The 15,938-nt window shown below is 50.7% G+C and overlaps 1 protein-coding gene across 5 annotated transcripts in view; it reads left to right on the top strand.

Moving 5' to 3' along the window:
• The window catches only part of FLNB (filamin B), a 74,047-nt gene that overhangs the window by 16,694 nt on the left and 41,415 nt on the right, over positions 1-15,938 (top strand). For all 5 annotated transcript variants that reach the window (XM_075514170.1, XM_075514173.1, XM_075514171.1 and 2 more), the window contains exons 2-7: positions 7,895-8,143; positions 9,130-9,227; positions 10,123-10,270; positions 13,467-13,585; positions 14,342-14,419; positions 15,225-15,387. In XM_075514170.1, the coding sequence (XP_075370285.1) occupies positions 7,895-8,143; positions 9,130-9,227; positions 10,123-10,270; positions 13,467-13,585; positions 14,342-14,419; positions 15,225-15,387 (855 nt within the window). The remainder of the gene's footprint in view (positions 1-7,894; positions 8,144-9,129; positions 9,228-10,122; positions 10,271-13,466; positions 13,586-14,341; positions 14,420-15,224; positions 15,388-15,938) is intronic.

Genomic DNA, 15,938 nt, shown 5'->3' with positions numbered 1-15,938 from the left:
TCTGTCCTTAGAACCCTCCAGTGAAAAACTCGCCTCGTACAAAGCTTAGGGGACCTGCTGCGTAGGCGGTGCACCGCCTACGCTGCCTGACGGCACGCTTCCTCAGGTGACGAACGCGCTGAGGCCCGTTGGTGAGGCTGACCACTGCCTGCGTCTTGGCAGGGTGCGGGAGCTGAGCCGGGAGCAGGTGAGGCGAAAGCCCGCGGGCGTTCGGGTGAGCTGGATGCCGAGGAACGGCTCTCCTAAGGGTGACGGCACCGACTGCAAGCACCGCTGCGAAGCGGAGATGCCGTGGGGCTGGAGCACGTTTCCGTCCCAGGCTAGCAGGTCACGGCTAGGAATCCACGAAGCTGGCTGGAGTTCAACTGCGCCGGTGCCAGCTCCGCAACAAGCATAGCCTGCGCTTTCGCCGGGCGAGCCGGCTGCACGCGGCCAGCCGGCAAGCTATGTGCCGAGCCCCGAGGTGGACCTGGGCTTAACGGTCACTGGGGGAAATGCTTGCAGTATGTTCTCAAAGCGTGGAGGAACCCATGTAATTGATGTAAAGACATATTACCCCTACGAAGGATGTCACTAATGTCTTTAGCAGGCGCGGTAAGGCTGTGAACACATACCGTATGCTTCAGCAAAGAATTTCCTTAGGCAGCTTGCTCACTCCATCTCATCTGCACACTTCTGTTTGGCACGCACGCAGTGCGGAGCAGGGCTTTGGGAGAGCTCGGTTCAGTGTGGCGTTCTCACTGTTGCAGAAGATTAAGCCCTAATGAGTGCTTAATTTTTCAGTCCCCCGGTTGCTATAGCGGTTTAACAACAGGTGAGAACAGTTAGAGGTGGGGAAGTGCTCAGAAAGTTCAAGACACCAGGATTTAAAACTCCAACGGTCTCTACATAAATGATCCATAACTGAGATGAACTTTGTGTGCTATACAAAGTTCCGTCCATGTCCAGAAATAGGGAGTAAGGGCTGTTGTTGAGACCGCTCCTTTGTTTTGTGTTAAGGACCGTGCATTTTGGCTTCTTCCTCCACATAATGCATAAAACAAAATTGTGAATGGGGAAGACATCAAGATTAGAGAGAGTGACCGCCTTTTAGAGAAGCTGGATGCAAAGATCAGTGCCGGTTGTGGCAGAACTTCCACGCGTGAAGATCAACAGCAAAACTTCAGAGGCGACTTCCTCAGACTGCGAGCAAGCAGTGTTGACTGCAGCCTCAGTCAAGAAACTGCTTCAAAAGAAAAATTCACTACTCAAAAGTTGCTCTTTCAGTCCCTCATTTGTTTCACGAGGCTTCGCACGGTCTCTGTGACTAGCTGGAGGAAGCTGTCTGCTGCGGGAGCTTATCTTGTTTCCACTAATTGTCCAACAGAAAATGACTTGCGGCTCTGCTGGAGGGCAGAGTTCAAGGAGCCTTGCCGCAGTTCGGGCAGTGCTTGTGCTGGATCTGAATGCAAAGCAAACTTGCACGTGAGCAAAAGATACGAGTCACAAACTTGTTTGTAACACTGGGGGGTTTTTTTGAATTGCAGAAGAATTTAGTTTTGGAGAGACCTAATGAAGGTGATACAGTTTGAGCCATGTACTGGGAGCAGGCCCAAGTTGCTCAGGTTGCTCGAGGCTGTGTCCGGTTGGATTTGAGTATCGGAGGATGGAGACCTTACGGACGGTCTGGGCTTCTGTTCCAGTATGCGACAGCCCTCATGGAGAAGACTTTTTCCCTTTTTCCCCAAAAATCTGCTTGGAATTTTCTATGTTGCAACTTGGAAACCCTTTTGAGCAGAGGAGTGAGGGGACTCCCAGTCTGTAAGATCTTATTTTGAATTTTCTTTTTTTCTCCTCTGGAAATAGTCCTTCTTCCAGTATAGAGCTGACTGAAACAAAGAGTATACACTGGGCTGGGAAGGAGCCCAAGAAGGACAAGCGAAGCTGTTCTGAAAGGTGGAGGAGGCCACAGGAATTTCTCTTGCAGCACTAGCTCTTGAAATCAAGTAATGATGGACTGCAAGTCTAACAACTATTCTTAAAGATCTGAAGATGCCTAAAACTAAATTGTAACGTGCCCTAGGCGCTTAGGTTAAAGGCAAAAGATGCTGAATTTACTTAGTCATGGATATTGTGACTTCAGGGCCCTAAGACGGCTTTAAAGAGCCAACGCCAAGTGAGAGATCTGGCCATCCTGCTGGCGTCGGCCCAGCGCTCCAGGAGGAGTTCAGGGTCTCTGCTCGGGAATCGGTGAATCGGCAAGCTTCCCATCAACGCCAGGATTCGGTTCTGCTCGCTCCTGGGGCAGCTGCAAGCACCCAGCAAATACAGAGCACCCAGCTCCGCAGCGTTGGCTGTTTCCACTTGCTAGGCTGGGAAGTTTTTCGTGGCCCAAGCCGTAAAAATGACACACGTTTGTCTCGAGATGGCCACATTGCTGGCTCGGGCTAGTCGCGCTGCTGGCTGAAGGCTAGGCACTTGAACGTCTGTCTTTGTGCTTTAAGGAGTGTGATATTAACAGTCCAAGTGTAACATATCGTATTAATATTTAGTATGGAGCAACAATTATAAATCAGCTTGAGCAGTTAAAACTTGGTTCCTTTTCAAGACTGAGACTGATGGCGTGTACTGCTGTCCTATGGAATTGCCATAATCCATTCTTTGGGCTGGTTGCCACTTAGTTAATAGGATAATAAAAGGGTAAGAATTACAATCTAGACTCAGAGGTGTGATGGGGGAAGCAAACGAGCTCTGGTTCAGTCTGTTTTCCTCTTCACCCTACCAGGCAGCCACTTAAATCCTAATAGCTGACTAAGAAGCAAGATACTCCTACATAAAACTTAATGTTGTAGGCTATATATAGGCTTTTTTTTTTTTTTTTACAGAAGAGTGAGTGCTGGCTTGTTCGATGCTGGTGTTGGTTCTGCAGAACAGCTTAGGTCTCGTGGGCAGGTTTTCCCCAGCAGTCAGTGCGGGTCCTGCCGCGCTGCGTCCCGATGCCGGGGCCGCTGGGCTTCTGCCCGCGTGCGGCTGAGCCAGGGCTGCGTCTCGCTTCGCAGCTGTAGCTATTTTGTCGACATCGGATTGCCATCGGGTACTTTTAGAGGAGGACAGCAAGTTAGAGTTGGGGTAACTGGAGTTAAAATGCACGTTGAACAGTGTAGGTGGGAATGAAGGTTCCTGTTAGAGCCAAACTTGAGTGTTTCTGCTTCTTGCTGCTTCTGGACTGTGTGTCCAGCCGTGATAACTTGCAGACGGTCTAAAAGTGCTCATCTAACAGCATTCACAAATTTGGAGTCTGCAGCTGAGCATCAGCAGGACTTGCATGTAACAGCCCCAAACCTCTGAGTTCTAATGGAAAAACAAACAAACACACACACAAACAAAAACCAACCCTCACCCTTTGGCTGTTCTACATGGCACCTCTAAAGTTGGTTGCCTGTGTTTCCAGCTGAGCTGAAGTCCTCCTAAGTACTGGTCTGGGGCAGGCGAGAGGTCCTGGGGCACTCCAGCCATGGATCCTGCTTTACGCCTGGGCTCCCCGTAAAAATGCGTCCTCTGCAAGTACAAGTCGAACGGCCGTCAGCAGGCATCCTGCTCCGCGGCCGGTGCGGTGGCGTGACTCAGCTCTGCGGGGACTTTGCTCTCCAAAGCAGGCATCTCCTACCAGGCACAGAACCAGTGAGCGAGTGCGCTCTGGCACGCGTGTGAGTGCGTCTTGCAGATGTTGACATAGGTGTTGTAACGTGAATAAAGAAAATTATGCAGATGACCACGCTTTCTCCAAAAAAGGTTACATTAAAGCTGTCTACAACGGTGCTGTAAAGAATTTGTTCTGTCTGAACTCTCTTGGCGGATGAGATACGACAGCTCACTTCCTCCGAGCCGCGGGAAGGCGGGGATCAGCGGCCGTCGCCTGCGTGGAGAGGGCTCCTTTAATCTGCGGAAATTCGCCTGGTGCCGTGGAGGAAACACGCGCTCTCCGTGTCAGCTGAAAGCAGACAATTTGTTCCCATCTGCCTACTCTCTGAAGCTGGAAGGCAAACGCTGGTGATGGTGGAGGCGCATCCTTGAGGGGCCGGGCTGTCGCCCTGTGGTTCTGGAGCACTGGCCACGACAAGCGTGGTGCGTCTCTACGTTGTAAATTTACTGTGAGCTCCAGAGGAGCAATTGAGAAACAGGGCTTGAAAGGCTCTGTAAAGCTGCAAAGTATAGATTGTGTGAGTAATAAGTATGCCTAAAAGTAATTTTTGTAGTAGGAGAGCAGTGTTGCAAGATGTGCTGTTCACGTAACCTGTTTTCCAGCCTGGGAGGGACAGAAAAAGGGTCTTGAAGCAGAGCAGGGAATGGGGGGAATCCAGTGGAAAGCCAGCCGAGCTGGGGTACGCAGCAGTGCCTGCAGTAATGATTGTCGGTGCTTAAGTGTCATTGGAAACATTTTTTTTTTTTTTTTTTTCACTGTTCCAAAACTTTGGCCGTATTACACTGGCCACTGGCAGTGTGCGCTCGGAGCTGGTGGGGGATGCCTGCAAATTTGGCTGTACTAAGAAGGTTTCAAGGCTCTCTGGGCCAGCTCTGTGCTCCTTGTGCAGGACCTGTTAATGGATGCTTGTCTTCCTGGGTGCCTCGTGCATCTTAATGCCCGGGAGACCTCAAGGAGAATGCATTGAATGTTTTTAGTCAGTTAATTAAAAAGGCAGCACTAAAGCAGAGGCTTTTATGGAGAGGCTGAACGCTCGGGTGGGGCCGAGCTTTACACCAGCGCTTGGAAGCCAAACCTGCTTTGGGCTGGACTCTGGCCTCTTCTTGAACCTGGAGGGTCCTTTTATATCGTGATAGAGATTGTGAGCCCAGGCGGGCCAGGGGCTGAGCTGCCGGTGGGATCCCCTGTAGCTGGGAGCGGGGTGCCTGCGGGAAGGGTGCGCAGACAGCTCTGCTGGGTGCTGATAAGGTCTCCTGTCCTGCCCAGGAGTTCTTCTCCCTCCCTCCTCCCCACCCCAAATGAAAGCAGACAAGCCCTCCTACAAGCAGGCTTGGAAAAAATTACATCATGAGATCCCAATGCCTGTCAGGAAGCCGGGAGGCTGCAAGAGCCTGCTAGCTCCGCTAACAAAGCGCAGTCGCGGGGATGGCACCAGCCCCGGGGAGGAAGAGCCGTCCCGTTCCTGCGGTGGCCTTTTCCTGTCATCGGGGCAGCGGCCCCGTGCCCGGCCTCTCTGGACGAGGCCGATGGGACGGGGTATTCTCGCTCTCGAGGCGAAGCTGTTCTGTGCACGGGCTCTTTTTTCCCCCGGTCAAGGACCACTGCCCAGCCGTGCCCTCGGAGATGGCGATGGGGCGCTGGAGGAAGCTCTGAGCGTGCGGCCGGTTGCTGCAGTAAGCAGAGGGCATCCGCATATAGACATTATTTACGTGCTGTAAATATGAAGCGGGCCATTCTTTATCTCGAGTAATGTGCGCGTAGCAGCGTGCTCGAGGCGACTCTGTCCCGCTGGCTTTCCTCCCTGGGAATCTGGATGGCTTTCTGACACGAGCTTACTTGTAGCACGCTAGCTCATCGCTGCGTCCGCTCCAGTAAAAATGCCGATGTCAGTATAAAGCTGCAACCGGAGCTCGGAGGCGTTTTTGGCGCAGGGGCGCGATGGCCGGCAGCGCGCTCCAGCGCGGCGGTGCGAGCGGGTGGTCCGGCCGAGGGCCGCGGGTCGGAGGTGCCGCAGGGAGCGGGCGGGCAGCGGGGGCTCGCACCGACCGCCTGGTTTTTGCACGCTGCAGCCCTCGGTTCCAGCTTGCGGAGCTCAGGCACGGCGGTGATCCTGCCAGCGGGGCTTTGGGTCTCTCTCTTATGTAAAATGCAGCTCTTGCTTCTGCTCGGATACGATTTCTTTGGAGAAAGCTTTCCCTAATAGCTTGTAAGGGAGCGTTTTCCCTCCACGGCCCAGTTTGCAGCTCAGCTGGAAAGAGGGGGGAAATGGGTAACAGCAAGGACTGTTTAGTTGTCGCTAGGAGACACACTACTGACGTGATGCGGACTTTTACCTTGGAACCTGTAATTAAAACCCAGTGGGGCTTAATCACCTCATAGCTATCTACCGCATATCTCAGCCTGGATGTGGAATCAGCAGTGAGCAGTCAAGTGGCAGACACTTATCAGAACCCTGTAAGATTAGTCAAAACTGATGTTAAAAAAAATCCAATACAAATAAAGTCTGAGTAGAAACTAGACACAAACTATCCAGAAAGGCCAAACGCCATTCAAGGTCTGAAGGTACAGCGTTATCTGTTCAGGACATACCGCCCTATTGTGAAACCGTGTAAATATTAACCGCTTCGCCTGAGCATTGGGTTAAAGGGAACACCCTGGTGCCTACTGTTCTTGGCCACTGTTCTGTATAATCGCTTGTTTTGAAAGTCAGGAGATCTTTTTGTATTGATCAGATGGTACGGGGTTGCTGCTGCGGTCTCTGTAGCTGAAGAGGAGCAAGTAAGGCGTGCCCGGTGGATGTTGGGCATGGTGAGGCTTGCCTTGGAGGACTCTACCTGTAAACGCTCTGAATTTGAACTGGAGAAGGCCACCGAAGCACGGAACGCTTTTCCTTTGCTAGCTAGGACTCATTAAGATCCCTGTAGAATTACTTGGATGGCATCAAAGTGAGTTTATACCGCTGTAGTTGTCTTGACTCCAGCATCTGCTCTGGGAGCTGGAGAGCAGACAAAAGCTTCCAGGTCACTTGTGCCTTCGGTTGACTAAAGAGGGGTTTCTTTGGCGGTTTTCATTGTAGTGGAGGAAAGAACAGAAAAATGCTCTGCTGTAACGTGTTGCTGTGAATGAAAGGGTCGGTCAGGCTGGGGGCATCCCGTAACGTGCAGAACATCCCTGGTTTGGTTGAACCTGGACAAACTGGAGCTGTTACAAGTATAATGCAACCTGAGTAGCAACTGCAACCTCGAAGGGAGTGCGTCTGACCCGGGACTCGCTAAAACCAAAGCAGATTGTAAGAGCATGCACGAAACTGTAGAGGTCACTTCATAAGGCCAAAGTGATGCAGAAAAATATCCTGCCCCTTCGGACAGCTTCTTCCCACAACCTGATCTTAGTGCCCAGCTGCACGGTGTGTCTTCAAGTAGAGCTGCGGCATGACCACTGTGGTGGTCAACTTTTCCTAGGCTAGAGCGTGACACGGTTTTGCTAGAGCTGGCTTCTCCTTGTCTTCTAACTCTCAGCGGTAGTGTGGGGGGATGACGTTTTGTGCAGGCAGGAGCGTGATGGTGCAAAGGATGCCCGATGGACCTCCGCTGCCCGCTTTGCCGTTTGTACCCAGGCCGTGATATATCCGGACTTTGTTCTAATTCCAAACTCTGGCTTTGCTGGACTTCATCATGTAGCCCTTTTTTTTTTTTTTTGCTACCATTTTTAATGCAAACTATTGATGTGTGTGGGGAGGCACGTTTGTGTATGTAAATGCAGTTTCTGAAATGGTGCTTTAGGTATGTCCTGGGGTATTTTGCCCCTGTTGGGCCGTCGCATGCTGTTTGGCCTCTTTCTTGAGATACAAATGCCATTAAAAATACCAGGTGGCAGTTATCATCCAAATGCAAAATACCAGGGATCTTAAAGTGCCGATTCTCCTAAGCTGAACGTTATAAAGCTTCCAGGGTGCGTCAGAGCACCCTTGGAGAGCAGAGCACTGAGCTCCCAAGGCAGCTGGAGAGCACCGAGTCCTTGGACTCCTCTCTTTCCTCCCATCTAACGCAGGGCATGAAGAATGATGTCGCTGCCTGAGCGAGTGCCTGCAGTGACCTGGGTCGCTGCTCTTGTCCTCGATTACCTGGGCACGAGCGCAGGCACAGTATTTTAAAAACATGCTTCTTTCCTTTAGGGTGGGAAATAATCAGATGTCTGTCTTTTGTCTCCCAGATAGTAAAGCCATAGTTGATGGAAACTTGAAGTTGATCCTTGGCCTGATATGGACCCTTATCCTCCACTACTCCATTTCCATGCCAGTGTGGGAGGATGAAGGTGATGATGATGCAAAGAAGCAGACCCCTAAGCAGAGGCTGCTGGGCTGGATCCAGAACAAAATTCCTTACTTGCCAATCACGAACTTCAATCAAAACTGGCAGGATGGCAAAGCACTGGGGGCTCTCGTTGACAGCTGTGCTCCAGGTGAGTCCTTTGCTCTGATGGTCAGGGTGTCCTTGCTCGCTCTCCTGGTGGCTGCTCTGCAGTTCCTACGGGAGGAGGTTTTCACCACCGAGCTACAGACGGGAATGAGGCTTTTGCGAAGACCCGAGTCCAAAGAGGCCAGCTGTGGGAAGCAGCGAGTTGTAAACGACTTGGCCAAGAGAAATACTGGCCTAAAGCAGAAGGTGCGATTGCATTATTGGAGGCGCCACGTCTAGGCTTTGTATTGGGTGCAAGGGACAAAGGCGCAAATGCTGGCTCCTAAATGCAAGAAAGACTTGTTCCCACAGCAAGTGCCAACAACCTTTCAACTTCAGGGCGCAGCAGGAGGCTTCGTGTGTTCTCCTGAAATAGGGTTGCAGAGGGAGCGCAGAGCAGCCAGAAGCCGCACACTACCTGAACCTTCAGCGTTTAGCAAGCTAAGGCTGTGCTACTTAAGGCGAGTAACGTGATGAAGTGTGAAAAAGGCACGGTTTCCTCACCTTCTTGTAAAACAGCCTTGCTAGCGCGATTGCTGGTGTTCATCTAATGCGATCTGGGGTGCTATGGCAAGCAGTTGAAATTTTCTTTTCCAAGCTTGCTGCAGGAGAGCCAACGGAACATAAAGGATTGCTAGATGTGTTTGTGATGAATTTAGAGTGGTCTCTTGCGCAGCTTAAATTTAAAGCAGTGCAGTTGCATAGCTTTTCAGTCAGCCACACGTCTTCTGTTGACAGGCTAGGTGGGTGGGAGTCTCTCTGAACTGGCTTTAATGTCTGCGCCATAAGGGCCCCTGGAGATGGTGGTTGATGTCTCAGAAATGTTTCGGCGAGCAGCACGTTCTCATCTTGTTTTGGTTACTTCTGCAAAGCTCTGAATGTCTTTCTGTAGAGCAGCATAATACGAGCGGCTGCGGAGTTTGTACTCGGTTTCTTCGGCTGGGGAGGCTCCTTTGCAGATAAGACCTCACAATTGCAATGTACTTGCAGGCCTGTGCCCTGACTGGGAGACCTGGGACCCGAAGAAGCCCGTTGACAATGCTCGGGAAGCCATGCAGCAGGCGGACGACTGGCTGGGCGTGCCGCAGGTAAGGCTGTGCAGGCTGCCTGTGCGAGGCGCAGCCGTTAGCTTTGTACTTGCAGCTAGCTTGAATGTAGATTGAGGAAAGCAGGTGAAGTTGCTTGGGCGCTTCCAAAAGGTACGGTTTACTCGTGCGAAATTGCCTGAGAAAGGGCAAATTGTAATGAAACGCGCTGTGACGTTTCGGAGCGCTGGTTGTCAGATTTTGTGCGGGTGTCCCTGCTGAAGGCAGCTGGTGTTGCAGCGTGTAGGGGAGGGGAAAAAGTGCACGTGCAGTGGTCCCTGCTCTGTTGGTCCATGGAGCGAGCTTGTTTTGCTGCACTGAACTCCACAGAAGAAAAACTCACTGGCTTAGGAAATCACCTGCAAAGATGACTTTCAACCAGGGAACGAGGTATTTGCAAACCAGACGGTTTTCGTGCTGATAAAGTTGGACAGAATCGCTGAAGTCTCTGAGGCTGCCGGAGCAGCGTGTGTTGTGGGAGCAGGAGCAGAGACTGGTCACAAATTTGACTTCGCAAGCGCTGCGGTTCAGAGCTGTAGCACCCAGGGTTATGAATTACTAATCCTTTCAGTTTCAGTTATCCCCACGTTGTTTTTCGAGGGGAACGTCGCTGCCGTTGTCTTGCCTTGCTACTGTTTAGTTTGTCACAGTCTCCCGAGAACCCCTAATAATCAAGGCACAAAAAACCCCCAAACCACATTGGGACCGTAACGAGCTTCTTGATTTTCTTGCCATGAGATAATAAATGCTGTTATGTGTATCAAAGGGAAAATAAATGTAAGAAATGACATTAGCATGCGGGAGTTTTGAAGGGTAAGACTGTGTGGTAGCTCTGTTTCTGCGTTGACACGCGGTAACCGAGCACTGCTACCATATACTTAATTGCGCTGTCTTTCAGGTTATTACCCCTGAAGAAATTATCCATCCTGATGTGGATGAGCACTCTGTAATGACTTACCTGTCCCAGTTCCCCAAAGCCAAGCTGAAACCAGGAGCTCCTTTAAAACCCAAGCTGAATCCAAAGAAAGCAAGGGCTTATGGCAGAGGTAAGGACTCGGTGAGCTTAAGCCGCACAGAGCGTTTAACTCTTCAGAAAGCTGGGTGGGGTTTTTTGCTTGTGTTGAACTCCAGACCTACTGTAACTGACTTCAAAGTTTCACTTGTATACTCTTGGTGTGGTGCCTAGTTTCAGAAGTACGTGGATATAGTCCAAACGACACTCCTAGTTCTAACATGTAAATTCCCCAGAGTCTCTGAACCTGTTCTGCAAGCTGCCAGCCTTGCAGTCCACCGCTGGAAGAAGTAGCGTGATGCGGGGCTGAAACAACCTTGGTGTGAAATTTAAGCTAGCAGCGTTGCCGCTGACGGCTGTTGATCTAGCGGTGAATGCTTCTCGTGATAAAGCGCTCCTTTAAAGAGCAAAAACTCCTTTTGAGGACAGCAAAAGTTTTGAGAGCAAAAACTCTCTGAGGAGGCTCTCTGTTGAGGCAGAGTCTCCAGTTTCCCAGGCTTGGTGGCAGATGTGTATTAGGGTAGGCTAATTCAAAATGAATTATTTGGATTGATCGGTAGGTGTGGATACTTTGTTTGCACATGCAGGAAGGCGGGTTGGTAACCCTTCAAACATTAAATAGTGCCGAGCCTTTGTGGTAGATTGGAAGGACTTGTCCGTAGATGCTTATGCAACTGCAGATTTACATAGGCGTTCTTATTTTTAGCTTACCTTTTAAATGGATCATTTCCTGTAACTTCTGATGTGGTTCTACTCTAGATTGGAATACAATCACAACTAAACGAATAACAGATTTTTACCTTTAATATGCTTGGTATGTAGCAAGACATCACTTAAGCATTACACTTTGTTCTCCATTCCATTTTTTTTTTTTGTAGATCTGGGGGTTGCTGTTGGTCCTTCAAGATTTTTAGAATTGTGGGTTTCAGAATTGGGTATACAAGAGTGAAATGGAAAGAAACTAAACTTTCCTTATTTTTTTCTGTTTTTCTTGGGATTGGTTTTTTGTTTTGTTTTTGATTTTTGGGTTTTTTTGGGTTTTTTGAACTTGATTTTTCCATTGAAACTTAACTAGTGGAATGAATGGACATGGGCACTATCTGTGCACTGAAGAGCAGGCAGTATAGTCAGAAGTGGGTTTAGCGCTTACCCTGCTTGGGGTTTATCTCCTTCATTGGTGCCTTCCACAGCAAACCACGACACGCAGACACGTTTATCAGGCCCCAAACGTATAGACTACCTATACTGCGCTTACTGTGTAAATGACTGATCAGCCTGCCTCGGTCTGTCAAGTCTGGCTATAGTCATGTTCTTACTCTTTCAAAAACTGGAATTACTTTGTTGTCCACTTCCATGCATACAGTGCTCTGGAGCCATTGTAATGGAAATTATAAAGGGTGGGCGGCTCTTCTTGAAAGATGGATGTTTTCCTGAAGTTAATTGCTGAAACAGAGTAACTAAAAAAATTGACGTTTCTGACTGCTAACGTATGTCAGAACTGAAAGGTGACTCCAGCAGCAAGGGGCTCGCTGCCAGACTGGGCAGGGTCTTCTGGACAAATGACTAACAGGTCTTCATGCTTCCAGAGAAAGGTGACTGTCAAGTGTGAAGAGGGTCAGTCTTAGCTTTTTTTTATTATTGTTTTTCCATGCAAGTTGCTCATAACCTCCCAACGTCAGCCTTGGTTGTAGCCCACCGCCCCGGACGCGGCGGCGGTTTGCTCCCAGGGCAGCTGTGCGTAGACCTGGTGTGAAACGAGCCTGCAGAGCTGCTCTGCAGAGTCGGGCAGCTCATCGGTGATGCGCTACGAGTTCTCATTTGACCCGCCAAAGCAGATCTCTGATAAGAGAGTAAATCCGGCAGATGAAACGTAGGCTAAGAAAGTGCTGTGACTAACGCTGCCCTGGCCAAAGCCGTCTTCTGAGGACAAGCAATCCTTCTCGTTGTGCTTGCCGAAGGAGAGGTACTTAGCTCAAATACTATATCCTAATGCTTGTGTGGTGGCCTGAAGATACGCGGAGCGAATTTATAGCTGTTTAAACTAGATGATAATCTAGAGCTCAGTTTGAAAGGATGAATATGTCAATTGTTAACACCTTATCAGAATGCTCAGATTTCCTAGTAAAAACATGATCTTCCTTGCCTTGCTATCAAGTTATTGTTTTCTGAAGATAAACAAGTTCAGGAATTCTGTTGTTCACAACCACTTCCTTTATAATCTATCAGACGTTGCACTTTCCACTAATTGTGCTACGGAGCTGTAGTGCCCACGGTTTTATGAATAAGCCGAGGAGTAATTCCCTTGGACGGAAGGGTATATATGTTTGGGCTAGTCTGGAACCAGCAGCTTTGGGAAGTTCTTCCACCCACTCGGGCTGACACCACCATGACAGGTGTTGTGGCCTGGGGCTACCTAGAGGGAGATGACGAAACCCTGCCGGTAAATGCGTGAATGCGTGCTGTAGCAGGCCCTGTGCTGGGGAATAAAGAAACTCCGATTAAAAGTTAAGTGGAAGTGGCGCTGGACTGCAGGATTTTTGTGGTTTAAAGAGGTTCCTGCGTGCCATTTGTACGGCGTTCGCTCTGGCAAAGTACTTTGAGCAGCTTTCAAAGAATAATAAATCTGAGCAGTGTCTGTACAGCTGAGTTCTGAAAACGGAGTAAAATGGGACAGTGTAGGTAAGAATTGTCTTGCCTAAATAAGTCTTCCACCCTTGGTGCTAGGGTAATGCCTTTACCAAAAGGCTTCCCAGGATTCCTCTCCTGCCTCCCTGGTTGCCCTCCCTGCGGTGCCGCACCATGGCGGCGTTTAGCTGCGTGAAGCAGAGCAGCTCCCAAAGAGCGACTCGCGCGCGTACCCCGCTCGCTGTCGGCGCCGGCCGGGCACGCGCCAGCTGCGGGGTGACCCTCGGTCCGCTGCTCAGGCCGACGGGGTCACTTGCTCTCTCCTGAAACCAGATGCCGGCTGGGTTCCTGGCTCGGCCGGAGATCCTGAGATGAGTTGAGCGCCAGCGAGTCAACCAGTTTTGGAAAACGCTTGTACTGTAAGAGCAGGGGCTCTTGTGAGCATGCTGCTCTGGGCAGCTGGTGAAGAGGTGCCACGCAGCGGCCTGGGGAAGCCGGTGCTGGGGGCTCGGGGAGGACGGGTTGGAATGCTTGTGGGTGGCCTCCCAACTACCTTTGGGGTTTTGTAGCAACAGCTAATGTGCCGCTCTGCGTCCGTCTCGCAGGGATTGAGCCTCACGGGAACATGGTGAAGCAGCCTGCCGTCTTCACGGTGGACACCATCAGCGCTGGGCAGGGAGACCTGATGGTCTTCATAGAGGATCCAGAAGGAAACAGGGAGGAGGTATGTATGTTAAATATTTTGTGTGGAAAAGTAAAGCTGGTCTGAACGCTGAAGTTTTTGCAGTAACCTTCATCTTTCACAAGTGAGGTCTTAACAGATAAGTAATCTAAAAAGAAGTTGCAAAATACCATCTATCAAAAGTGCATGCCTCAAGCTTTTCCTCGTAATTGCCTTACTGGATGAACTTGAAAAAAATTTCCCTATCTGCAACTAAGCAACCCAACTCCAATGTCCAGTAGTTGCGGTGCTTTAGCTTGACTGGCCAAGTACATTCTGACACGGTTTTAGATAACACACATCACTAAATCACTGCCTGCCCTTACTCATTCTGCAAGAATGGCTAAAGCAGCTATTTAGATGCCATGAATCATTTTGAGTGAAAATGCTGGTTTTAATGTTTATAGAAACTTCTCATCCAAGTGCTCCACTTGATCATGTTACAACATTCCAGAAAAATACAGCTGTACGTTGGACTTAACGTCTCCTCAGTTTTGGCCTGCCTTAGTGGAGCAATTAACAGCGAGGGAAAGGGCTGGGGTGGGGAGAAGGGAGCTTGCTTTGTCTCATGTAAAGACAGAACCAGTGGGGGATTTTTCCCTGTGAGAAGAGGAGGTAGTAAGGTTCCCTGCTCCCACAGCAACACGTCTCTGACGTTGCTGACTCGGGAAGTACTTCACAGCATCGAGCGCTACCCAGAGAAGTCTTAGGCTGGCGTGCGTAGGCGCAGCTCAACAATGGATGCGCTTTCTCTCCTAGGCAAAGATAACGCCGTCCAGCGACAAAAACAAGACCTATTCAGTTCAGTATGTGCCGAGGGTTACTGGCCCTCACAAGGTAGGTTGTGCGTCCGTAACCAGTATTCTCTTGCTAAACGTGCCGCGCTGCTGGTTGTTAGCGTGGGCCCCTGAGGGCTGCCTGTTAACTGACGGCGTGATAGCCGCTCCGGGCATCCTGAAGAAGAGGTAACCTGATGTGGCCCGAATTCTCGTCTGGGCTGTTGGGCTGTCCCCTTCTCAAGGGGGGAGGGGGTGTGCCCTGGGAGACAGCGCGTGGGTGTTTGGGTGTCAAGTGCTACAGCTGCCTCTCCTCTCACGTGGGGCCACTTCTTGCAGCTCATGAAGCCAGTTTTGTGGGTTATCAGAGAGAGACGCGGAGGAAAGTATCAGGTTGTTTCTATAAGGCGTTTCTTTGCTAATGATACCGTACACCGTAGGGGTTTTGCAGAGGAGGTTCCCCACCCAGCTCTGTCCGCAGACGCCTGCAGAAGCAGGTTTATGATGGGTGATCCCATTGCTTGGCACGCGCCCGAGTGGCTGGTCCCACAGCCAGCCTGAAAAGATAAACGCGACTTCTGCTGGCACTTCGTTGCTGGGTGGTGACTTGCCTCTTGCTGGCCCATCCAGATTCAAGCATCCCCGCTGCGTGGCTGCCCCGTGATCAGCAGCACTTTGAGGAGGTGACCAGCAGTTACGCTGCATGGGCAGGATGAAGGTTGGGGGATGGATGGTCTCTCTCACCTCTGAGGCATAGACTCTCTGTGCTAGGAGCGCAGGCGCTTGACCCCACGCTTGGCTACGTGGCAGCGACACTGAGCTCTGCCTCTGCCCGGTGGGTCGGAGCTGACGCTGTCTGTCTTTAGGTGTCGGTCCTGTTTGCCGGGCAGCACATCTCAAAGAGCCCGTTTGAAGTGAACGTTGACAAAGCCCAGGGAGATGCGAGCAAAGTAACAGCAAAGGGACCGGGACTGGAGGCGACAGGGAACATTGCCAACAAGCCTACCTACTTTGACCTCTACACAGCAGGTAAGCAGGATGAACGAGTGCCGAAATCCTGCAGCTTCCTCAGTGTCCTGGTTTCAGCTGAGATAGAGTTAATTTTCTTCATAGTGGCTGGTATGGGGCTATGTTTTGGATTTGTGCTGAAAACAGTGCTGATAACACAGGGATGGTTTAGTTGTTGCTGCACTCGTCAAGGGCTTTTCAGCTCCCCGTGCTCTGCCGGGTGCAGAAGAAGCTGGGAGGGGGCACAGCCAGGACAGCTGACCCCAGCTGCCCAAAGGGCTATTCCAGACCATATGGCCTCATGCTCAGCGTATAAAGCTGGGAAGAAGAAGGAAGGGGGGGACGTTGGGAGCGATGGCGTTTGTCTTCCCAAGTCACCGTTACCCGTGCTGGAGCCCTGCTGTCCTGGAGATGGCTGAGCCCCTGCCTGCAATGGGAAGCAGTGAAGGAATGCCTTGCTTTGCTCTGCTTGCGTGTGCGGCTTTTGCTTTAACTGTTAAACTGTCTTTATCTCAGCCCACGAGTTTTCTGACTTCTACCCTTCCAATTCTCTCCCCCATCCCACCGGGGGG

The sequence above is a fragment of the Mycteria americana genome, chromosome 11, assembly GCF_035582795.1.
Source record: "Mycteria americana isolate JAX WOST 10 ecotype Jacksonville Zoo and Gardens chromosome 11, USCA_MyAme_1.0, whole genome shotgun sequence".
Taxonomy (NCBI): Eukaryota; Metazoa; Chordata; class Aves; order Ciconiiformes; family Ciconiidae; genus Mycteria; species Mycteria americana.
The sequence above is the reverse complement of the archived record's forward strand: the minus strand, read 5'-3'. Positions and strand labels throughout refer to the sequence as shown.